We start from the raw sequence: 26,622 nt of genomic DNA, 5'->3' as shown, positions 1-26,622 counted from the left end.
CACAGAAGTGGCGCCTGCATCCGAAGGACACTGTGGAGGATCGGCAGAGGTCGAGGAAGGAAGCTTCGCCGGAGCACTCACGGTAGAGGAAGAGCGCTGAGGAGGCACGGATGAAGAGGAACCACGCCGTAGGAGCAGTTGGTCAGACTGCATTAATGCCTGATCCCATAGGAGCTTCCTGAGACGATTCTCCATTTTTCCGCGCCTGCTTGGTAAACACCAAGCAATGACTGCATTTGTCAGTCCTATGCCCCTCGCCGAGGCAGAGGAGGCATAGATCATGTGGATCGGCCAGCGACATTTTAGATCCACATTCAATACATTTGCGGAATGCCACCCGCTGCGCCATCACGGAAAATTGAAGAAAAGAGGACAGTATAGAGAGTAAGATAGTATTTTTGTTTTTTTTTTAATATATATAGAGAAGAGAATTAAAAAGAAACGGACAGAATCGTAAAGAAGAACAAACTTGGAGCAAGAGGAGTTTAAGGTTTTTGAGAAAAAACAATGAAGAGGCTCAGATCTATAGCGAGAGACAAACAGGCACGAGGCACAGTGAACGGCGGTCGCAAAGACTGAGTAAAATGGCGGACACTCCGCTCTATTTATACAACGAAGGGGGAGGGGAGCGGAGTTTTCCTGCCAAAAACCGTTAGCTTGCTAATCTTACGGCCTAAGCACTGCGCAGGCACAGCAACCCATATGTGTGATGCACAGAGGCCACGACGAAGAATCATAACACCAATCTGCTGCAAAACAAAGCTAATGAAGCTCTGATTTAAACAAGATCAACATAGACCTTCTTCCTGTCTGATAGTATGATTTCAGGATTTGGTTAGAGACACAGAAAGCAGCTGTGCAATAAGTATTAATGCTGGTGGTTCCCTTGATTACTCACATCAATAAAGGATTTCATTATTAGGCTGGCTTGATCATATTTACATTTACACTTTCACAGCATCTCATCATTCACCTTAATAAACAACCCTTACATTTCACCTTTCAGTTGGTGCTCATGGTTTCTTTTACCTACATCTAAGCATGCAGTATATGAAAGATATTTTGTATTATGCTACAAATGCAATTATATACTTAACAATGCAATTGTATGCACATCTACAGGACAGTAAGTCCCATAGAATTCAATGAGACTGCCTCCCAGGTTATAGCCAGAATTTCTTGTCTTTAAAGAATCAACATTGTGTTATAGCAACATTAAGCATGCAAGCTGAGAAAAATATACCAGGTATCACAAAATAATTTTAGTTCTATCCTCAGTAATGTTGTGTTTACTGCAAGGTCAGTTAAGTTACTATAAGGGATTTTTAATGAAAACAATTATAAATTTAAAATAACTGTGCTTAAAGCATTTAACAGTCAGTAGGGTCAAATGATTACAGCAGTTACAAGACCCCTGGGATGTGTTCACACCAAAACAAAGTGAATAAATTACCTCAGCAGGCATGTGTAATCACTAAGTGACCACAAAGGTCATGCAGTACAAGCCCAGACGACTTTCACGCAAAACCAATAATAAAAATTTATCAGTCAAGGAAAAGAGGAAAAAAACTTCAGGGGAAAAAGTTAGCTGATAGTCATTAAATGGCAGAGAAAGGTTAGGCTTGGTTAATGGACAAAAATGTGACAAAAGAAAAACTGAATGGGTAAAGAAGAAAATGTAGTTATCTGCATTAAAGACCAGCTCTCAAGCTGCTTGCTCAGCCAAACCTCTATGTAGATTTTCTATTCAGATAAATTCACAGAGTCTATCTATGGCTACCTGTTAAGATGGCTGTATCCTACCTCCAGTATTCAGAAGCAGTGTGCCTCTGTATGCCAGTTGCTGGGAAACTTAAGTGGGAAGGTGCTATTGCACTCCTGTTATATCTGTGTTTCCTACAGGCAGCTGGTGGTCACTGTTTGAAAAGAAATGCTAGACTACACGGATTCTTGGTTTGATTCATCACAGTTCTTATGTTCTACTAAGAACAGCGGGAAAGGTTCACTTGCACACTTATTACTGTAAGATCTGCATCATCATTTATAATTATCTCTAATCTAGCTTGGAATATTTTGCCTAGAGAAGTGAAGGTGTGATAGAGATTTTCAAGAAAGACTGTCAGACAGAAAATGAAGCAGTTTTGTCCTCTGTTGCTCCACTAGAACCAATGGGAAAAATGCAGGGAAGCAGATATTGATAAGTATCAGGTGAAACTTCCTAAAGGATGAACTGTTTCAAAGTGGAACAGACTGCCTTGAGAGACAGCAATAAAACTAACAATAAAGTTAACAAATGTGCCAGTCCAGCATAGAATACCATATCAGATATAAGGTAAAACCCAACTACAGGGACTAAAATAATAAAATACAGAAATAAAATAGTAAAATAGAAAAATAATTCTAAAACATTAAAAGACTTTTAGGGTGCAATCCTATGCATGCTTAGACAGAAAGAATTCCTACAACTTCCAGCATTCTCCTCATACTGACAATAATGGCAGTTGTTAGACCATTTTCTACCTAAATATGCATGTCACTGTGCCTTTAAAAAACTTGAAAATCCTGGGAGAACAAAGAAGTCTGGTTATTATTTGAAGGAAGCTGATCTCCTTACTTATCTTTGCTGGGGTTTGTACAGTTGAATTAATCAACCCTTATCTTCTAGCTAAGAAACAGGACAGAACTTGACCACAGTTCTGCAACACAGAACCTGCCAATGATGAGAGAGATTACTAAGGTTTGCGTCTTCCTCCTTGAGAATAGGTAATTAGGAGGAAGAGCCATATTGTACTTGTAGTTCAAATTTATTTTACAAATTACTCTGAAATCATTTTTTTTACTACAGGGACAGTAAGAAGTATTTTAATTAGTTAATCAGGTTCTTTCAGGCACAACTCCATTTGTCCAACTGGGCTTTTCTGGTCTCTCCTCTACAGCTGCCCCTGTGGGTCGGTCAACTGACCATCAGGCATAGTATGGGGTCAAGCACAGAGAGCTGCCACAAGATAAAGAAATCAGAGCAATGCAGTGGGACTGGTACAGGCAGGCTGAATACCCTTTCCATTCATGCAAGGCATATTTGACTCCAGGATATAAATATTACATAATCACTTGCTGATCGTAACTAAATGTCCACAGTTTTCCTCTATACTGTATCAGAAAAGGATAGGACAATATATCCTTATGAAACAAGGCTGTAACTCAAAACAAAAGGTACAATAAGTAGTATGCTAATTAAAAGAGAGGTGCCTTTTATTTTTTGTGAAATGCCAGAAGAGCTTTGGCTATTGGCCCATACTGAAATCAATCATCAATCTAATAAATACATACATAATAGCCCAGAAATAAAAGGCACATGATATTAGCACTCAAGACTTAAAAAGGTGAGAGAGTCAAGAAAAAGGGAACAATGTCAAATCTAAGATAACATCAAACAGGAACGGAAAAGAAGCTGGAAGATGGTCAGCAGAAACAGAGAATAGAGGTAAAGAAAGGCCAAAATGTGAAAGAGTAGTTATTTCATGCTTGGTTAAAAAAAAAAACTTTAAAAAACCTTTGTATGAACCAACATTTCACTTCTCTTATTTCCCCAAGGGCCTTCCAAGGGAATCCAGTGGGATTTAATGATGTCATTAGGGGTCTTGAGTGACACGGTCTCTAGATACAAGTCATAAGAGTGCCATGGCAGAGCTTTGCTTTGAAGGACTTTCTATATAATGATGTTGTCTCATTTTGACAAGATTTTTTTAAAAGAGGGTCAGCTCATTCTTTAGGGTCAGTTTGCAGTTTTAGCTTTCTTACCAGCCTCCACCTTTTCTTTAACTAAGCTCCCCCGAGTGTACTACCTACATACAATTGGCCTCAAAAGTTCATACAGGACCTCAGTACCTGGTAACATGAATATCCTCTTGTCTCAACTTAAAGCAATCCCTGCTGTTTTTCATTTTACTTGTTCAACCATCATGTCAACTTATTAGTTGCTCGCTAAGATCAATGGGCTGTTAGGATATACTTAGCATAATTCAGCCCCACAACAGGTGCCTTGCTCCTTGGAGACCATATAAAGAGTAAGCAGAGCCATCAGTCATCAGGAGGTTAATATGCCTGCACCCCTTTATCTGAAACATATGTTCATCCCACAGCATTATGCTGCAGTGTGAAGCCCTTCTGAAGTGCATTCTCTACTGAATAAAGTAGAAGAAACAGCAGCAGTTTTGCTGTTTCTCTTGTGCACGCTCCAGAAATCCAGGTATCCTTCAGGATGTGCACAGCAGCAAGCTCAAAACTGCCATCCAGATATTCAGCTTTTGTCCTGATGGGATGCCAGATAATTAAGCACCAGATACAGAAAATATTAAGCAATATAAAACCATGCTTAATAGAATCATGCTTTGACTAAACAAAAAACATAAGAAGAATACAAGGTGGCAAGGTGAATTCTCTTCATTGCTCTACCACAATTAGGAGGCTGAAAGCAACACTTAGACAGCAAAGATTAATTGGGGTTCCCAACAAGCAGCAATTCCTTACCTAACCAGTCATTAAACTTCTTAACCTCTGATGGCAGCCCCAACTCAGTGAAATCTCCTGTATGAAGCAAGATGTCTCCATAAGGCATCTGGATTCCATCAGTTCTGGAGTGGGTGTCTGAGATGCAGACAAACCGTGTGTGGCCTGCTGGCTTCGGGGTGTCATATGGAATAGGGTCAACCCTAAAAAAAAACATAAGAGATTCCATTAGAATTAAACTTGGTACACACATTTATTTATTGCATTTCTATAGCACCAAATAGCCAAAGCTGTCGTTGGCCATACTGACTGAGCATAAATTACTTGAAATGTAGATGCAGCATCCATGTCCTGTAAGGGTTAATAAAGATTCATTATGCACAAAACCATGCTCAGAGAGTACAGTGGGATACTGAAGGGAATGGAAGAGCTGAATGCATTTGACACATCCTCATCCAGATAGCTTGACTCAATGTCATGCTGCCAGTGTAACATCTACTGAGGCAAGAAATATAGAGGGGCATGTACAGTCTTTCCATTTCCCTGTTGCCGCACCATGCTGCCTGTGCACACATAGCAATGGAAGAGGGGATACTGACCTATGGGAATACTATCCTTGCATGTACTCTACTGTTGGTAGATCGTGTCCATAAAGTTCTAATATAAATGCAGATCCTAACTGGCATGACACACCACACACCATCTCTCTCTCTATGTCACACAGATGCACTGCAGCATGCAACACTTTTCAGAATGAATGGATAATTAGTATTTGGTTGCTGATTTTATTAAACAGTACTAATTATCATTTGTGAGGTTGTTGCATCAATAAATGTACAATTTTCTTTCAGATTTACAGTTATACAGATTTAGATGTATACTTCTAGATTTGCCATTTTTACCTCAGACTAACTGTCCATGTCCTGAAGCACCTGAATTCAAACGATACAGCCAAATGTAATAGTCTTTAAAGTATTTCAAACATTATTAGTGTTATACTTCTAATTCAGGTGCCAATATTTATAAAGGTAATTCAATAGCATGGATTTTGGAAGTGAGGCTTTTGCAAAGGACAGCGTACAAATATCCTAAATAAAAATAAATAAATAAATAAAGTGCTGGCTCCAGATCTGGTCTTTCACTCTGAAATTATTAGTGACATCATATTTAGGATGTGCTCCTATACTTACTGTATGTAAATCGCACTGAGGTCAGTGAAGATATACAAGGTATATTTGTCTATCAAAAATTTTAAGTAATAATCAACTAAAATTGTACTAAAAGATAGAGTAAACATCAAAGACTATAAAATCCAACTGCAACTAACCTGTCACATTCATGTTAATGAATCTACTCTAGGTAGCACTTATGCGGTATTTTATTTTGTATATGCAAGACCAATTCATCTGGCTTATCTATTATCCTTTGGTTTCCAATGAATCCCCAACTCAACCCATAAGCATCCTGGAGATGTTGTTGAAGAAGACGTAACAGAGTGTAGCAACTGGTTTTATTGGGAAGAGGAGGGAAAGAAGGTATTAAAGATAAAGTTCAAACCTAAAGTAGGCTCAGAAAAGTAACCATGGCTTGATGAGAGCACAATTTCTTCAATATTGTACTTTGAATTATTTTTACATTTTCTCACTAGTATCTTTTAACCATAACAAGAAATCAGAAAATATAAAAAGATGACGTATTACACCATTGCCAGAAGTATTGCCAGAATATGATGCATTAACAAATACTGCAAGTTGTTAAGTTACCTGTAAGGGATGGCATCTATAGCCTTCTACCTGTTCTGTGTGCCCTTCTCTTTAGGTGGCAAGGAATAAGCAGTTTTTATTGAAAATTTTGCTCAGTCTGGTAAATATTTTTAAAAGGCATCAGAAAATAATGGATAGGCTGAATAATTATGCAGCCTGTATGACAGTTTAGCAATCTCAAATGTAAGATATAATTAACAGATTTTCACATGCCACACACATGCTCCATTCTTAAATTAGTAAGGGTGTTATCATAGACAAAATTCACTATGACTGTACAGCCAATGTAGGCCTAACTGTTATTATACAGGCTAGCATGTGTTTATCTCGTACCCGCCTGCCTTCCTGTGTAAGAACAAAGGGTGCATTTGTTTGTTTCATTTTCTGGAAAAACATCACAGTGTAAACATATGGTTTTCTATGGTTACAAACCTTAATAACCTCCAGTAAATGGGCTTTTGTTTTTTATTGCTTTCAAGCAGCCTTCTCCAACCTGGTGCCCACCTATCACAAATAAAAGAGTTGCAGTGCAGACTTCCTAAGTTGCTCATCTGAGAAGCATCCACTTGGAGAAGACTGCTCCAGCTGCAGGTCTGCCAGACTTTGTTTAGGCCTATCTCACATTCCCACCTGCGTACATACCGTCACTGTATTTCCCTAGCTTCCTCCAGCTTCAATCTAAATCCATTTGCTCTTCTGAATTTTCAAACTCTTTGCCCCTTCATGAAAGTAATGGCATCAGTGGCCTCAGATGTTTCATCAGGAAGGACTGGATAAAAATGTTTTAAATAAAAATAAAATTTAAAAAATCATATGTAGTAGCAAAACAATCTCAAGTTCTAAACTTTATGGGACAGTATTTCCAGTATGTTTAGAGTTCGTCTTGTTTCCCTGCTTAAACTGACTGAGTTGTCCCACTGGCCGTGTTCCACTGTTTTTATAGGTGGTCCGGAATGTAGACATTTGGCCTGGAAATCTGTTCCTGGTACACAAGTAGAGTAATAGGAAGAGGTCTGATGGGCATCTCATCAGCCTGTTTTAAAGGCACAGGAGCAGACAAAGTGAACACTGCCAACCTAAATTGCAGCTCTATCTACCCGGCTCTGTTTATTTTCCCACAGTACTGTATTTTTCCACTTGTTGGGGATATTATCTTTAAAGGAATACACAGTGGCTGGATTCACACTTCACAGAAACAACCCTGCACTATTCCCACAGTGCGTAGATCTTCTCCTGGCTTACTGGTCCGACAATCATATGGCCTCCTTAACGATGTGGTTTCCATGCTCCCCACTCCATCCTCCCACTCTGGTCATGCATCCTGGCAACCCCCATGAACAAGAACTCCTTCTTTATGCTACTGCCCCCTATGGACTGCAGCAACCTCATCCTGATGAATCTGCTGAGGTTTTGAGGTTAGTTCTCCCTCTTCTAACTTCAGAGTATACCTGCATCTCTGCAATGCTTCTCAGTCACTCCAGCCCCCAAGAGAATTTTTATCAAATCATAATAAGCAGATTTGCCACAATTCTCCCTTCTTTCTCCATGTATTTGCCCACTTGTTCTGTTTCTCAAAACAGCTGATAATGCATGTGTTGCTAGGAAGTTGGGGGTCGTACAGAATAGATGGCTGACTGGCCACTTCCACAGCAGTTCTTTCCATGGGATTCTATGTTAATTCCATACCAACATTGGTAAAACAGAAATCACATGTCTGGACAACCAGAGACCCTGCAGTGAAGTCTGGAAACCTTAAGACCATTGATTCTATGATTTCAGGAACAAACACTGTTGCACAAAAATTCCACAGGGACCGGGCAACACAACAGACCATGGTAATAAAGCACCATGACTTTTCATGAACGAGGTCAGTGACTGTGTTCACACACAACATCATGCCAAAATTAATATTAACCAAGGTTTGTTCCTTCAACCATAAACTGCTGTGTGAATAAGCAAACAAACCATGGTGTTTTTCCCACATCTGACTAGCTTCTCTCCCACCCATTTTACCAACCTTCAGCGCAATTTCAGTTTTAAGGTGTTCTTGGTGGGCACCTCTGTCTCAGGGTGGACAGCAACACAAGCAAGCCAGCAACAAATCACAATTCTTTATTCAGACATTGGGTGAATTTGCATATCCTGTTAAGCTTGTTTGTGGAAAAGATCCCTTGAGGAAAATAACAGTCTATGTTTCAACATCATGACAAACTACCCTATCACAACCTATGATGATAACCCAGCAAGGTTAAGTGAACCAGGCCAATATGAGAAGTCTCATTTAAGCCAGACTTCATAAGCTAAGAACACACTTTTAGTTTCTATTTGTGCTTTGTAGGTGACTAACTAATCATGTGAGTAGGGGTTCATATGCAATAGCGAACTGGAATTCAGTGAATAATGGCTTAGCATTATGTGCAGCCTAGGCCAGTATGCTGGATTCAGAGTTCCATGAATCGTGTTCTGCCAGTGGGAAATAGTGCTCTTGGGTATGGGTCTCCTTCCAACTGCACCCATGAAAAACTGTTCTGGAAAATTCAAAGTTCCATCAGTACTACATAGGAGGTAGAGCAAGGGTTTGGAAAGCAACACTGGAATTAGCTAAAATTGCTTTTCTACACATTTCTAGTCACAGATGCTTCTATTGGAGCCATACCTATAATCCATACATCTTCTCAAAACTCATGGTTAGTATAAGCCAGCATCTTCTCCCACAAAATAGTAATGCTCATTGGCATAAAAGATACACAAATACAAAAAACATTTTAATGAAAACCTTATATTAAAGCTGTACACCAACCAGATGTACCCAAGAATTGCAGCTGTGCTTAACAGTAACTACTTAAGCACCATAGGTATGTCATTCCTATGATCAGAATAGAAGGATCCAGATGTTTCTCCAGTATTATAAAACACATCAACAATACAACTGGAAGTGGAGATCCTCATTCTCCTACCGTACTTACTAGAGTCACTGCCTCCCTTAATGTACTTCAAATACTTCAAAGCTCTAGTATATCCTACATACTGCAGAATTATTTGCACCACCAGACCTGAAGTTGAAGCCAAGTTTTAAACTCTATAAAACAGAAGAACATGCCCAACCCTGGTGTAATTCTAATGATCTAAATTAAGTGTCTGAAAGTTACTGCAAGAAGAGGGTCTCTTTCCAAAAGAAGTAATGCTGACAAGCTCTTAACCCTAACCTTGTTGGCAAGTATCACAGCCATAAGAGTGCCTTAATGAATGAAATAAAATGGCATCTGTTCAGACCTCAGGATAATGGATTGAACTTCATTTACTTTGTTATAGGGTGGCACTTGAAGATGGCACAGTTATCACCATTCCAAATGATCCAAGGATAGCAAGAGGGGACAAAAGAAAAGATTCATAATCTTGATGAGATACTAAGGGCTTGTTCAGATCATCAATTAAAGTGAGGAAGTTAAGAATTAACTGAGAACTGCATCTGCACTCTTCATGCAAAAAGAATTGGACTGGTGTCCATATTATGCACGCCACGTGGACGATGTTGAAAAGACCATGACTGTGTTATACACCAGTTCCTATACTAACTTGCCTTTGGACATTCAAAAGTGCATGACTTTCTGGATCTGTGAATCATTCCAACTAGACTCAGAAGTAAAATTGACATAGTCTGATCTCTTGTATTCAGCAGTGGCAGCAACTGGTCCAGATATTGCTGAACAGTAATTCCCATTAACAATGCTGGCTAGGGCTGATAGGAGTTGCAGTCCAACATCTGGAGGGCCACATGTTGCTTATCCTGGCATACAGACTGGAATGTCTACCAGATGGCCCTGATTAAGGTCCCCCATAACAACTGCTCTGTATGTAAGTGGTGTACCAAAGGGAGATATGCAACAGGTGTGGCTTTTCTCTGACATGACTGTGACAGCACACTTTCTGGACTTCAACCTAACATGCAACACAGTTTTCCTGTGAAAATGCTCGCAATTAGGAGGAGGGGGAGAATTATGTAAGCTGCCTTGAACTCCTTGGAAGGAAAAAAGGCAGGATATAAATATAATGAATAAACAAATTATTATAAGGGCAAGAATATTAATCAGTAACTAAGAACATTTAATCAGGGATGTTGGTATTTGGAGATTTTATTATGCAAGCATACAAATTGATGTTAGCTCAGACTACAGCATCCTGGGGATTTCACTTTTCCTTTAAAATAGTGTTCTTATTCCTTAAGAATTCAAACATTCTTAAAAGTGTAATATAAGCCAAAAAACTGGTTTTGCTTACATCAAATTGCAACACTGATTCAGGAGTAGGTATCAAAAAGCTAAAAATTTAGGTACAAGCATAATCATTCTTCATCACGGAAAAAAGGAAAGAAACATTGTCAGCTACTTTACAGTTTACATCTCTCAGAGCTGCTGATTCTGACCAAGTTTAGTAACTACACAGATTTGCACTTCCACACAGAAAGCAAGTTATAAAAAATAGCAAATCATTCAGTATAGTTGAGCTGGGATATAAAGACACATTGCTTAGATTCTAGTCCAACATAATATCCAAATACTGGACCACAAAGGATCCTTGTCTATTATTTCAGACACATGGACATCAAGTTTTATTTTGGAAAATTCTAACTCCATTACTAAGAATGGAAACATGTAAGTCCAATCTATATCAAGCCCATATATGAACAGTTTTCTCTAGGTAAAAAGATGATGTATCAAAGGTATAGGAAGTCGTCTGCTAAAGTGATGACTGCTCAGTGTCTCCAACTGTGATAAATTTCAGCTAATTTTTACTTCACTAAGGGTACAATCCTACACATGTTTAACCAGAAAAAGTCCTACAACCCAGCATTCCCCCGGCTTTCTTATTCTGCCTTGTGCTATGGGAACCTTGCTGTTCTGTTCCCTTTTCCACCTGGAAGCAAAATATGCAATTCAAGAGGGAGCTCCTGTACAGTCTTTCCAGAGGTTTCACTTTGTGAGTCTCCTGGGATAAGAAGCAATTCTACCTTCATTCCACCACAAAACAACCATTCTTCTTCAGAGAAGATACCCGTCATGCATGCTGCATGTTTAAACTCTCCTTCCACAGCAGACAAATGAAGGCCAAAAAACCTTTCAGAAGCTTCCATTTTGATTCACATAAGGGAAAAGACTTTGCAAGTAGCTTTAGTGTTGGGACATGTTCCTCTGAAAGCAGCATCTCTACTGCTCATCACACATTAAACTACTTTTCAAACAGTTTGTGGTAAAACCAGGTCAAGCAGCCAGAGAGGTGCAGAGGGGGCAGTCAAAATTCCACTGAGGACACACCAGCCTTTGGGTTTTCCTAAATAATGGTAACTCTTAATCACAACGCACTTTGCATTTTAGTGAGGTTACTTTAGGCAATTAAACCCATTAAATATATTCATTATTAAACAGTCAGCCTAATGGACAAGAATCTTAAACCATATAGACACTAAAATGATCCTACTCATATATTAAAAGCTATCTGAGCTCTCTGCATGGTTGCATATTAATAAAAACTTTGCCTGGGAGAATGAAGCTTCCTAGTTGAAACTCTTATGTGATATTTCATGTTTTCAGAGATATTACAGGCTAAGAAAAAAATTAAAGTAACAAAACCATCTGAGCATAATGTATTTGAAGGCAATGCTGTTTTACAGGCAACTAATTGTGAAGATATCACTTTTTCTGTTTTCTATTGGAAACCGTTCTAAACCAGGTTACTATCTGTAGGACATTCATTAAAATAAAAGAATCACAGGAATGAAAAAGATGAGAATGCCATCAAATTCAATCCAAAGCCCAAAAAAATGAAATATGTGGTTACCAATGTCATGAATTAATCTATTGCCTGAATGAACCACTTCAGGAAGGGTGGGGGGAGTATAATGCTGAACAAATCCCTATGCAAAATTTCCCGAACATAAAAAGTGATCACTTCAAGGAGAATTCTCACCTAGCCTATACTAGTTTTCTCTGTGCTGGGAGGGTATGTAATATGTGAAAGTATATACTACATTTTGCAGTGCATCAGCTCCCCAGAAATTAGCATTTATAATCCAAACAAGGGATCTTTTAAATGTCAGAAATGAACAAAGTGCACCATATCAACCATGTCTTCAAGAAAGGCATGCTCAATATTATGTAGTCAAGTTGTAAAATATAGGAGCAAGATTTTGTTACGTGAAAAAATTCCTTTCTAATTCAAACTCTGGTGCTCCAGGATCAAGCAAAATAAATCTCCTGGATAGTAAGAGGATTGCTGCTCTCTAACCTTGAGCTCCTCCTGTAAAACAGGAATGAGCAACTGTGGTCCCAGACTACTTTCAGAAACTCTCCTTACCAGAGTAAGTGATTAATTCAGATAGCTTGTAAAAGTGCTTGTTCCTTCCTGGGGAGCCCACTGGTCAGGGAGCAGGAAGAGAGGAAGTGGTGCCAGAAAGCAAGAAAGAATGCAGAGGGGTGATGGAAGATAGTGAGACAAAAGGGAGGCCTACCCACTTTGACTGTGGCCCTTCTTATCACTAACAGATACTCCAGAGGGAATACAGCCCACAAGAGAAAAATGCCCCACCCCAATGCAAATGGTCAACCTAGCAGGATCACCTATGCTTTTTCCCTGAACTTCTGCTCTTGCAGATGACTCCTCTCTGCTATCCTACAATTTACAAGGACTGAATCTGATGGTTTGATTTTGTATTCTCTAACTGGATCTTGTTTTAAATTTTGATTGTTATGTTACCTAGAAAACTAGTATTAAATAAAAATGATTGAATACACACATATATATTCTACACACACACACGCACACACTCTCTCAACCAATAGTGGCGGTGCTGGTCATGTTAAAGGAAAATTATTTCACCACCACAAGGGCATAGGCACAATCCCATATTCCCCAAGGGGGCATTTCCCAGGGGCCTGTAGATTTTTTCAGATTTCCTTCTCCAAAGAGGGAGATGAAAGAAGAGGCCCACTCATATCGGGAAGAGAGGGAAACTAAGCCAAGTCTTAAGTTGGCATGGCTTATTTCCTTCTCACTGGGAACAACTGGTGGGGAAAGTTTCAGATATACTGAAACAAAATTGAAAAAGTTCAATTTTAAAAAATATTGAGACAGCACGCACTTACATTCCTTCTGCTAGCAAAGGAAGAAGTGATTCTTCCACCTCACTTTCTTGTTTTCCCTCCCCCATAGTAATCCAAATCAAAGACCAAGTTACGTATTAAGCAAACTGGGTGTACACACCAAATCAAAACCAACTCTGCTATCCTTATTTCATCTAGTTGCAAGTCACAGCAAACTCAAAATGAAAACTGTGCTTCATTTTTGTGTCCTTTACAGTGAAGACACAGAGCTGGAAGCATTTGCATAGGATGTTAGTTGGAAGACAGACATTGTTTTGTGGGCAACAAATAATGTATCTCCTATTACATGGTGAAAGGGATAATTTTAACATCTGACTGTTCTTTAGGATTAGCAGAACTATTCCACCAATAGCAGCTTCTGGTGAAGAGAATTGGAAGAATGCCATTGCCATAAAGAAAAAAAAGAGGCATGGCCTAACAAATGAATGCATTGCTAATTTTGATTTTACTTTTTATTACATGGACCCTTTATGAAGTTCCTTCAGAAATGACAGTCTCTCATATTGTATCTCATATTCAGCATATTGTATCTCTTCTCCTGACCAAAAATACCTTGATAGTAATTAGCCCACACTGACCTGTAACCTGAGCATCAGACTGAATTTCAACCTTTCCAAAATGATAGGAGGCAAGATCCCAAAACTGACTTCCTTTTCACTAGAGACAAGCCAGACCCAGCTCTCACTTCAGATACTTAGAATAACCCTGTTTCTTTGCCTTTAAAATATTGTACCAATATTGCACCAACATTTTTAGTGATATTGGTTGAGAATTTGAGCATTTTACTTTCCAATTACATCTGAATAGTTCTTTCTTCACTTTACTGCACTCATGAAAAAAATCAGGAGGCTTCAGGAATATAAAGAACTATTCCGAATGATTTCTAGATACGAAGGCTTTTAAAATGACTGATCTATTTATAGTATAGTATAAATACTATAATACTAAATTATAGTATTTATAATTAAATACTATACTTTATATATATATAAATATATATAAATATAAAGTATATATACTTTAGTATTTAATAGTATTTATAATTAAATACTATTAAATACTTTAGTGAGCATTTCTAAAGTCTCCATCATTACTTGCCTTTGTTTTTCAAAATCTTTGGCTTCTGGGGAATCCTAAGTGCTGGGCTGAATCTGACCAAAAGCCTATCATTCTGTTCCGACAGTGGCCAACCAGACACCTATGGAAAACTCACAACCAGGACATGAGTGCAGTAAAATGCTCCTGCACATTCTCCCTAGAAAGTGTCACTCAGAGACATACTGCCATGTGGGATGTCACACAGAACTGCCATGACTGCTGGATGTTGATAGGTAAGCACAATCCTAAACACACTTGGAATAACTCATAATGTTAGTAAGGAAGTATGAGCTGCCCTTGCCCTAGAACACATGCTTCAGGTAGTTCCAAATCTATCTGAAACAAACAAAAAATAAGCCAGTTAGGTAATGATTATACAGATAATTACAGTGAATATGGAGCTGCCCCAACAATCTAGAGGAAGTGAACTAATCTCTTCTGTTTAGTTCAACTTGTTTAAGTCTGTAAAACAGGTTATCTGGGTCTTGTATACTTTTAAAATAAAATATTGTAAAATATGGAGTTCTAAAACATAGTAAAATATAAAGCCAACATACTACAAATTCAAAAGCTTATACAAAGGTAGCATGATAAAAATACAATTTAAAACTAAGTGGATAAAATGCTCTAAAATCAAGGAAATAAAACTATCCTGTGTGTGTGTGTGTGATCTTCTACTATACAGGTGAAAAATGTTAAGAGAACACCAGCTAAAAGCATGATCCTTAACACTGCGGCTCCTTGACCTTGTCGGAAGGAGGGGCATAGGAATGATTGAGATTGAATCCCCACCCTGATTCCCCGCCTCAGCGTTGTGGCCAGTGTGAAAAGAACTGGGGCAGCTACCTCTCCAAGATCAGGAAACCAAGCTCAGAGTGGAGGTAAAGGGGGACAGAGCACAGAGGAGGCTGGGGCTACCAGAATATGAGGTATGCTGACAGCACCCCAGCCTCCCTCCCTCCCTCCATGTCCAAGAATTAAAAGTATTCATCTAGCTAAAATGCTGGGCAGAAAATGTGGGGAAATGTGAGATTGTCTCCATTACTCTTTCTACTCTGCACTGGATGCTCAGAAGCCTCCAAATTTGGGGGCTTACAAGCATTGAGAGCACAGATTAATAGGTCTTCACCTTAAAACAATAAGATCAAGGAGCTGGAGCAGCTCTCTGATGAGGAAAGATGACAACATACTGGATTGTTTAGCTAAGAAAAGATACAAGTTTACACTTCATCTCATGATGTAGTGATGACTGCCAACTTAATGGCTTTAAAGAGGGTCTAAACAAATTCATATAGGATAATGATAATGGCTACTGGTCTTGATGGCAATACACTACCTCCAAGTATCAGAGGCAATATGCCTATGTGCATCAATTGTTGAGATACATGGGTCAGAGGGTACAGTTCCATCCTGCTTGTGGGTTTCCAGTGGTTGGCCACGGTATGAACTGAATGCGGGATGAGATGGACTTTAGTATGATCCAGCATGGCTCTCTTATCTCCTTATACCATTAATTCACAGAAGGAATTAGAATATATAAGATTTAAATGAATAGCTTGGGAGTTCAAAGAGGTCTTCACCTGGTAGTGGGGGGAAAATGGGGAATTTCCCTGTGGAAATTGGTGAATGGCTGGATGACTTCCACTGAAAAGTAAGTCCCTCTGCCTAGTAGCTACCCTCTAAACTTCAGAGTGAAGGCACACTTGGGGAAAGGGACTCCGTAAATGACCTTAACCTAATGACAGGCACAGCCAGAAGGTGATGTTTCATCAGACACCAAAGTAGTAAGCCATGAAGAGCCTTCCAGATCAAAATCCACACTTTGAACTGGGCTAAGAAATGAGCTGGGAGTTAATACGACAGGACTACGACAGGACTACTTAATATGTTCAATCCAACCTAGCCACAGCTAAAACACTTGCTGCCATATTTTACACCAGAAAAGTTTCCAAACTTTTCACAAACACAACCCTCATATACAATATATCAGAGCAGTTCAAACTAGTGCAGGGAGCACAGTAGCCACTAAAGCAAGTAAAACACCATTATCCAGGTCAAGGAGCCAACTACCAACCATGCCTCTATCTTGTCTCATTGCTGTCATTCAGTCCATTACAGCAGCCAGGCACCATCTCACAAGACTGGAAAACCACAACATATCAAATTCTTTTGGTGAGTTAAAATCAGTTCTATTTACTTTCCCCCCTCAAATCTAAGCAAGTAGGGGAAGTATATGCTATCTTCTTTAATTTTTACAAGGATTACAAAAATAAAAATAATTACAACATAAAGCTTTCAATTTGTTTGAATTGAACATTTAAAGCACATTAAGTGTGCTTTATTAAATTTTTTTCCTAATCAAACAGAAGTTAAACTACTTAAGGTTACTGGGACATAAAATTAATAGGGTGTGCTTTTTAGCCTGGTTTGACACTTTTTTAACCTCCCCAGGAAGGAGGAGCTGAAGACAATCCATGAACATGATTTCCTCAGCTTGGAAGCAGTATTTATAGCTCAGAATGTTCATGTAGAAATAAATGCAAGATAATGTTAAACACAATATAGCCTTCACCTCAGCCACTCCTGTGGCAAACTCACAGAGTCCAAATTTGATGCAACCAGTACAATATTAGAAGAACTGCTTCAAAAGGTAACCAAGGTCCTAGGATGCATTCCTAGTCGGAATGTAGTTTAAATCTGGAAGAACTGTAGGATTCAGTGAGCCTCCAAGAATGCAGTAGTGGTATCTGGCTTTTAAGTATTGCTACAGTTATTTTTTCCAAACTAGTAAATATATCTGTATTAAGTGCTAGTTATACAGAAACAGTGAAATCTGCTTAAGATGTCAGTATATGTGAGTTTGAATCTCTTTATTTTCTAGGCAACTGAAGATATATTTTTGTTAAAATCCACTTTGCCCTTCAAGAAAAAAAAATTCCCCAGAACTTTAATACAGCTTGAGAAATAAAGATTTCTTTATTTTAGCCCATCTTTATAACTCTTCTTCATCTGCGGTTGTCATATACCTTCTTGGCCTTCAGCAACTATTACTTTTACTGACTGTACCCTTAACACTAACATCTCCACAAAAACTGAAATGTTGCCCTTGTGCATTGTTGTACCTCTATTGCAATTTCTCCACAGCATTTAGTTGAAACACCACAAATGTAAGCCAACAGCATTGTGAGAAGAGTCTGCCTAATGAAAAAAGAACCTTTATATGAATAATATAATGCACAATGTATTGTAGCAAGACATGCTGTAGGTTATCTATGAACACATCTGCCTATACCTCCACCTTCAAAAATTAATGAATTTAAAAAAAAAATCAGTGGGAATACCAGGAACTTTCCCATTTATCACCAATGTTATTGTCAGATGCAGCTGACAATTATTCTTCCTGTTTTAAATCATTTATTTTTCAGTGTGTGATAAAAATGAATAATAGTCAAGATAAAAAATGTGCCTTAAGGAGACTTTTAGAAACTCAGTTTAAAAATTCTAGCACTTTCAATTTTATATGAGGGAGGGAGGGAGATTGCAATTATAGCACAAGTCAGTTTGGTAGTCAAACATACTAAAATACCTCATTGTACACATCCACAAATCAAAGTTAAAGCTTTACTACTTATTGAACAGAAGCTGCCCTTAATGAGAAAATAAGATTAGCTAACTGTTCATGTACAACAGCATGTAAGATTTTGAATATATACAAACTCAGCTGCTGATTTTGTCTTCTGAAATGTTGCAGTATTGGGGGTTTGTTTTCCTTTGTTTTGGGGTGAGCCACATGTTGAGATGGCTAGAAGAGTTTCTCTGCCTGCTAAAGTGAGTATGTATTATCTCGTTCTGAAATGATTAAGAGAATGTCAATATATGAAGCTCAAGAACTAAAAGGGAGCCATGAAAGGAGCCATGCTATAACATTTTAGGATGCAGAATGAGCAACGTAATTTCACTTACTGGATCACTGCCTTGCCATGTCAAAGGGGCTTGCATAGCGTAATGAAGCTATAAGCTATGCTGTTCAGGGGCAGCCAAGACGGACTAGTCATAGCAGAGAGCTTTGACAAAAGCTGATCCACTGGAGAAGGCAATGGCAACCCTCTCCAGTATCCTTGCCATGAAAATCCCATGGACAGTACCAAAAGGCCAAAAAAGAGGACAGGAGAGCCTGTAGAAATGGGGTCCTGACAAAAACTAATGCAAATGCAATCTTACTGTCTACATTTTAAGGCAAAAACCTGAACCTGCATCGAAATGATTCCAGAGTCATGGTGGAAAACAAAAGGAAGACTCTGACATTATGCCTCCTTATGCCCCAAATAAAAAGAGTGATCCAAGCATTTTGATGAATTTTAACATGTATCAAATCATTTAAACTATGAAGCTGTAACACTGGGTCCCTGAAAATGATTGGATTATCTGGGACAATCCAAGAACATGTTATTGGGACCTGCATCCCTTCCCATGACTACCCTTTTTAAAGGGGTTGTTCTGCTACATTGGTGAATTTTCGATAACTATTTAGTATTATTCAAGTACAGATTTCCCTAGGTTTTATACTGGAGGGCAGTACAAAAATCTTCCAAATCACTAAATTAATCTGTTTCAGATTTAACTGCCAGACAATCTGCCATGTATTCTAATGTAATTGTACTGTGTTTAGTGCCTGCACAAGACTACACAGACAGCAGAGACTAGCACCTGTCAGGCTATTTACTGGTTGCCTTCTGCCCCATCCCAACAACCCTCAAAGTGAAATAAACATTAAAGCATGCATTAAATATAGCAATAGAGTAGAAGCACATTAAACTAATTTACAAAAATCTTTTAAACAAATTATTAAGTCACCCTAATGCCAGATGGATCAAAAATGTTTTAATTACTAATCTAAAACTAAACAAGAAAGGAAAGCAGAGCAACTTTAAAACTGACCCTTAAAGGAAAGTCAACAGGTGTTGTTGAAATTCTAGTTCCAACTGGTAGGAATAGGAAACAAACATGCAGTAGAATGTGATAGGGAAAAAAGAGGCCATGGGGGAAATCCACCCATCACAGACATTAGGAAAGGGTACCTTGTAAAGGATTGCATATGCTCATGAAATAAACCTTTGAGCTTAGAGGGTGCCATTGGAGTGTTTGATTTTAACATAAAAGAAAGTTCACAACAAGGAAAAATCCAATGAGGTACCGTCGTTTCCAGGTACAATCTCTGTATGATGAATACAGATGGGCACTCTGGGAGCCATGTTATTCTTTACATCAAATGCACATATTATCAAAGCAAACTAGAAACCTCAAAAGCACCACCCACAGAATTTGCATGGGTGACAACACTAAGCCCTAAAAGAATTTAGACCTGGGATACACTGCTGTCCCCCCTCATTAAAATGCTCGGCCTGATTCCCTTCAATCATGGAGGCATCCACATGATAAAATGTTCTAGTAATGGGCAACTATGTGCCTTCACATGGACAGGTTAAATGAATGTTCCAGTCAAGACAAAGAAGGAAAATTGTTGGATAATCTAAATGAGTGCTCTAGAAACACTGGTTATACCTACCAGAGGGGATGTGACCTTACTTAATAATAAATCATGCCCAGGACCTCATGCAAAATTTAAGTCTTCTTAGGCAATCTATCACCACAATGCTATCAAATGTATGTACTCACGAAAGAGAAAAGGTTTCAAAAATAAATGGACTGAAAGAAAGTTGTAAAGAGAAAGTCAAGAAGACCTTCTAGAACAGCTGGTCACAGAATTGAATGGAAGGAAGGTGACCCTGGAAGTAAGTGATGTGACTCAGGATTTATATATATGTAGAAAATTTCCATGACATGCAACGCAGGCACATTAAACTATGAATGAAAAAAAATTGTCTTGACATATAAAGAAGAAAACTCACTAGAAAGGCAACTTGGGTGGCAACAGACTTTAAAAAGAGTATTGAAAAGGTTTACAGAGATTGCAGAGAATCTAAAATTATGTACTTATTTTATTACAATCTATGATGTGAGTTTGGTCACAAGGAAGTAATGGACATTTAGCTGCAAAGCATGGGAAAGGAAAAATGGGAGAATTATCCCTGAAAATTCCCAATTTTAATCCCTGGTTTGCAAAGGGCCACAGAGAGCCAGTGTGGTATAGTGATTGATTAAGAATGGGACTCAGATGATCTGGGTTTTAGTCCCCACTAAGCCATGGAACTCACTGAATGACTTGGGGCCAGCTATAGACTCTTAGCCCAACCTACCTCACAGGATTGTTGTCATGAGAATAAGACTGATAGAAGAATTATGTAAGCCACCTTGAGTTCTTTGGAAGGAAAAAGGCAGGATAAAAATAAAATAAATAAAATAAAATAAAATGATAAAATAAAATAAAATTCTCAACAGACTTTGGTCTTATATGCAGATGTCACATATACTTTTTTTTCTCAAAAATGTGTTTTCTAAAACATGTTAAAATCAATTTGGAATGGTGTGGGGTCAGAATCTCATATATGTGGTTATATAATATGCCAGCTTTGAAACAGAAATCTTCAACAAGCAGCTCATGATTCAGGCCATGATTCTGCCTTAACTTTCCTCCAAAACCTGGTTTCATTGGAATTTCCATAATGGCAGAAACAAACCTAATAAATCTGTTCTAAGTCTGTGAATCTTACTTCACACATCTAGTTCAGATATTACATGGTAAAGAATATTACTGGGTTGTCCATTTGGCAAATGGTATTGGCGTCCCACATTTTTGCTGTTTTAAATCAGTACTGCTGAAACTGAGCTGAGCAAATACTTATTTCAAAAAAGTGAGAGACTTTTTGTGAAGGCTGAACATTGTTCTATTCAGTCAGGGACAAGAAGCCACCATCATGAACTGTAAGTTCTACCTAAGCACCTGGGGACAGTTACATTTGTGATGAATGCATTTTTCTCCAGAACTGGGGCCCTTATCTGAGGAAGCTATTATAGAATACTGTCACATGGAAACTGTGAGTGCTGAAATAGTCATAGTAACATTGGAACAAACTTTTAGAAGCAACCTTTTCTACCATAAATTATGCCATTTTAACAAGAGATTTAAATCATACCCTCTATAGGAATATGGTCCTTGCTTGTTTTCGCTAGATGGTATCTGTTAGGTTTGAAGAAGACAGAAAACAATGTATGTTGACAATGGATGATCTGCCTTCATTAGCCTGTCTGGATATAGCATGATTTTGGGCACAACCCTATCAGCTTGCCACCCACTACACAAAAGTCTGAAAACTTGAGAGACTTCTGAGTATCCAATGCAAGAGAAGTGACAGAGCTGACTTTATTGTTCCACAGTAGACTATTCCAATTAAAACATGTCCAAAAGCTGCATTTCAATACATGCTGATAAGATCATTAAAGAGAAGTGATTAAAATCATTAGTCAGTGTTTCAGACTCAACTGTAAATACTTTGCTAAATATTTAATACTCTAACACCACAGACCTGAAGTCTGAAAACACAGCTTAACTTTGATCTGAGAACATTAGTCTATCTCACAAATGTCAGGTTTCACTATGAGATCCCGCCTTAATATAACAAGAAATAGACAACACCAGTCTTCTGAGAGTATAGACTGTACCCATACAGATGTATGTAAGAAACTTAATGTATGTGCAGACTGATCCTTTCCTTTTAATAGATGGAGTAAACATTTCATGAATTCCTTCAAAAGAAATCTATGGTCCAATGTGCACCTTCAGTGAAATTAGCAAACAAATTTTGCAGGCAGCAGAGTATTAGCACTGTACTTTAGGCATCCAATACAAGATTACAAGACAAGATCACACAGACTGTTCTGTTGGTAGCAACTTTTTTCCACTTTCTGTTTCAATGGGTTTATTTTGCTATATATTTTCTTTGCTTTTGAACAATATAAACCAGAACACTAGAAATCGCTTACCAAGGCAATTAGTGTATGCCCAGATGGGAATTGAGCAGCTTTCCACAAAATTTCTAAGCATATAATTAGATACAGGTCTGTGGTCCAAGAATTTCTTATACCTTTTTGTTCACCATTTCCCCTTCATTCTAGGGACATAGTTGCTGATTATTGCCACACTCTTTAAAAAACCATTAGCCATCCAATCAGAGACAATAGGAGGTGATTTAACTAACCATCACATACCTGGAATAGCCTGAATAAGGAGTTTTCTGAATAACTATGGACCAGAATACTTTACAACTTGGTCAGCAAATAGGAATAACAAATGCAACTGGAAAAAAATCAGGTTTGGTTCAAATGCACCATTTACAGAACAAAGGGATGAATTAGCAATGAATAATTCTGCCCATCTAGGAGTCTCTTTAAATTCCTTACATACTGGATTACTCAAGAACATATAGCAACTATTTTTGTACCTGCAGGGCCATGGGTATGCTACAAAGGCATGAAAAGTACTAAATTTTGGAGTTCTTGAATAGCATGCCCACTTATAAAATCTTCCTTAAATCTATACTACAGCTGTAGTAGAAAGAAAGTGTACATAAGAATATGTCAAGATTTTTCCATTTGAAGTTTGTGATTGTTACTACTAACTTATAGTATAAACTTTATAGCTTTATACTTTACACTAAATAACTAGCCTAGGGGAACATACCCCAAACCATTCAAGATTGTCATTCCTTCCCACCCTCCCCAACCTGCATTTCATAACATGTTTCTGATGTTGAGATCTAGCAAACTTCAAAAGGTTGCTCATTTCCCATGACCCTGAGTTGGCCTTAATAAAGATATTATATGAATACGGATTTTGCCCTTTTTTTCTTATAGCTTTTGCTTTTTGATTCTCCTGATCCTAGAAGCCTCTTATCTACTCTGGCAATTTCTCAAAAAAATTATCGGATTTATTATTTGTAGTGCAACAAATAACATGCACTTCCTGAATGTGTGCATCTTCTCAGATAATTCCTTCTTTTGGACTCTAAAATGACCAACTATCACAAGCTGAAGGATGTACATACCAGGTCAACTGAAGTTAAGTACAGGACCCTCTCTATTCTTGGTTAAATAGAACATGACAACACATCATTTGTGTGGTGACGGAAGATATATAAATATGATCCAGTACATTACTTTCCCCTTGACCTTTGATAAACTATGACCAGGGCACAGCAAGGGCTGCAGACTTTCTTTCTTGTTATTCCACCGTCAAGCTGAAGATTCTAAAAGCATACAGCCTTGCTGTATGTGTACCCCAATCCCACATTTAGCAAAAATGTAGTACCAAAGGAATTTAACATGAAAACTCTGGTAACTCACTGGACAGTCTAACAAAGACGCAGACAAACAAACATGATACCTCTGCACATTTTCAGCTCTCACCAAAATGGCTAAAAACATGCAACCATACACAAAACAGAACAGCCATAGAGAATTGTCAATATGAAATAGAACATTTTTCTGCAGAAAATGTTCTATTTCATATGTACATCAGGAAGAATAAATGCTTGCCAATTACAAATCTAATTATTAGACAAGCTTGGCAGTTTCAAAATTGTGCTTAATGTTTTTCAGGTAATTATTGCATAGCATGTATGTGAAAGAACATGCCACTGCAACACACTCTAGGTCTCAGTGTAAAAATGAACAAAAAGATAGTGACAGTGAAACTGATGGTGCCCCTACAACCTCAGTGGAAGACAGATGAGTGGTTATTAGTACAGTTCTTTGCCTTGCTAAAATTAATCAGTGATGCCTTCCTCAAATGATGCTGGAAGTTGTAGTCTGGAAGGCACAGAGTTGGGGACAACTGAATTAGTGTGTCAGCCGATTTCACTATCTTTCTTTCTAAAACTAGAAGTATAGATATCAACAAAATACCAATAAAATGTCTATATCATATGACATTTAAATCAAAGTAAGTGTGCATTCTTTTTCCCCCTCAAATCTTTCAAGACATTTATTTGGGGTGTGCTGAGGCAACCAAATGCATAGAAAATTTTAGCTACAGTGTTCATTTTATTTGTATTGAGTAAGTATGATCAATTAGACTACTTTCTAGTGATTTTTCAATGCAAGCTGAACAGTATCTGATGAAAAAGAGCCCTGTGCAAGCTAGCTTAGCTTGCACAGGAAAATTTTCCAGAAAACTCAAGTCACTGTGATGGATTTTGCATCTTCTCCCTCTCCAACCCTGAAAACCTTCCAAAGCAAGCAGATTTTCAAGCTCAACCTGCAAAACTTCAGTAGGTAGCCTTGAATCAGTGAACTCCTGCTCTCCCCCTTGTTCTTCCTCCTCCAACTAGATAAATCTACCTGAACAGTCTGTAATGAGCAAGAGACAGGCCCACTTGACAATATCCAACACAAACAGACTTCTGTTTATGTAACAAGACTTCACTTAGTTCTTCTCCCTGTAGCCTCTGAACACACCCCAACCCACAGAACAGATGTTGGGAGACACTAAGGAGAAGAGAAATTCTGTTTCCATCACCAGTTTTCCTTTGGCTGCTGGACAGGCACTGCTGGATACAGCGCATTTCCCCCTCCTGGTGACCTCAACAGGAAGGAAATTCCATGTGCTAGGTTTAGGGCTGGTGTAAAGATACTCCACCAGCACCCAAAAGATTTATTCCATCTGGCCCTCTATTGCCAACAGTGACTAGAATGCCTTTGCAGGATTTCAAACAAGGTTCTTTCCTAGCCCTACATGGAAATCCTGGGGACAGAACCTGGGACTTGCTTCATGTGAAGCATGAGCTCTGTTTTACTGATCAATAGTACCACTATCAACACAATGTCGTTAGTTGGAGCAAACATAGTTATTCAGAAAATAACAATAATTGCAAAGTATAATCCTAAAAATAAACTTTGATCATTGACTAATTGTTTCATTCAGTTACCATTTGGAAAATTTACAAAGGCCTTCAGATATATGTTACAGTGTATTATTACTTATTTCATCTCTATGCCACCCAATAGCTGAAGCTCTCTGGAAGTTTTACAAGAGTACATAAAAACAATATAATAAAGCACAAGAAAAATGCCATAAAATCTTTTTAAAAAATAAATTAAAAACAGCTAAATTCATTGGTTTTCAATTAATTCTAAAATTAAGAATAAACCTGTAAGAGGGAAAAATGCCTGATTTGGGTAATCACATCAAGTCCTTAGATATCCAAGAATGTCTTTAAGAGCTACTTTAACCAGGTGCCCCAGCCCTCCCTCAGAGCTGGCACTCAGAGGAAGGACCCAGATTTTGAGCATAGTGTCATACAGATCGGGGTGGCCAAACTGAGGCTCAGGAGTTGCATATGGCTCTTTGAGTTTATTTTGCAGCTCTCTGTCCACTGCTGTGGGTGCGCATAATGGGTGTTTCCACTGGAAAAAGCCAATACTACTAACTTAATTTTATTCCCTTCTATTTGTGTGTTGGTGGCAGAATGTGAACCAACTTAAATGTTCATGCCTCTGAATTAACAGCAAAATGATTTGTCCATATTCTTTGAGAGCAAGATTTTGCAGTTTTATTTTTGTGGTCCTGATCTTTATGCCTAAGTTGTTGTGCCCCGTGCATGGTTGATCTTCCAGAAACCACCTAGCCATATTCATTAATTCATTCATCCATTCTAGTTTAGATTAGAAACAGCTTGAAAAGCAGAGGACTGGCATTATGAATGGAAGGTGGGGTTGTATAGTGTTAGCTTTGCAGCATCCGTTCAGCAGGATCACTTCACAATTGCTTGATTTGTTTCCCCAGGGTCAGTGTGACATGAATGCTACATGAACTGCCAAACCTGGGAAGGGAACATTTCAATCAACTGCTACAGTGGCGAATCAGACCTCCAATGCCCATTGGCCAGATGTTATTTCATGCCCTGTTAGTAACCCTACAGCATGACTATTGCTGCTACTTTCTATCTTTTGGCCATTTCAAACTTCACCTGCCATGGTCAGACAAAGTGTGGGATTTCAAAATTAAAATGAGTATTTCCCTTCACGTTGATCTAATCTGAGCTCAGCTAGTGTAGTAATAAAACGGGCACCACCAAATTAGAATAAAAGCTAAAACTAAAAAAGGAACAAATCTAAATGGTATTTTGAGTTTAGAGAAT

At 38.3% G+C, this 26,622-nt stretch overlaps 1 protein-coding gene across 7 annotated transcripts in view; it reads right to left on the bottom strand.

The window, feature by feature from the left end:
- The window catches only part of MPPED2 (metallophosphoesterase domain containing 2), a 176,731-nt gene that overhangs the window by 107,364 nt on the left and 42,745 nt on the right, over positions 1-26,622 (bottom strand). For all 7 annotated transcript variants that reach the window (XM_044425776.1, XM_044425775.1, XM_044425777.1 and 4 more), the window contains one exon: positions 4,531-4,712. In XM_044425776.1, the coding sequence (XP_044281711.1) occupies positions 4,531-4,712 (182 nt within the window). The remainder of the gene's footprint in view (positions 1-4,530; positions 4,713-26,622) is intronic.

Source organism: Varanus komodoensis, unplaced genomic scaffold (assembly GCF_004798865.1).
Source record: "Varanus komodoensis strain SLA01 unplaced genomic scaffold, ASM479886v1 scaffold16, whole genome shotgun sequence".
NCBI classification, from domain to species: domain Eukaryota; kingdom Metazoa; phylum Chordata; class Lepidosauria; order Squamata; family Varanidae; genus Varanus; species Varanus komodoensis.
Note: the sequence above shows the minus strand (reverse complement) of the source record. Positions and strands in the feature narration are given on the sequence as shown.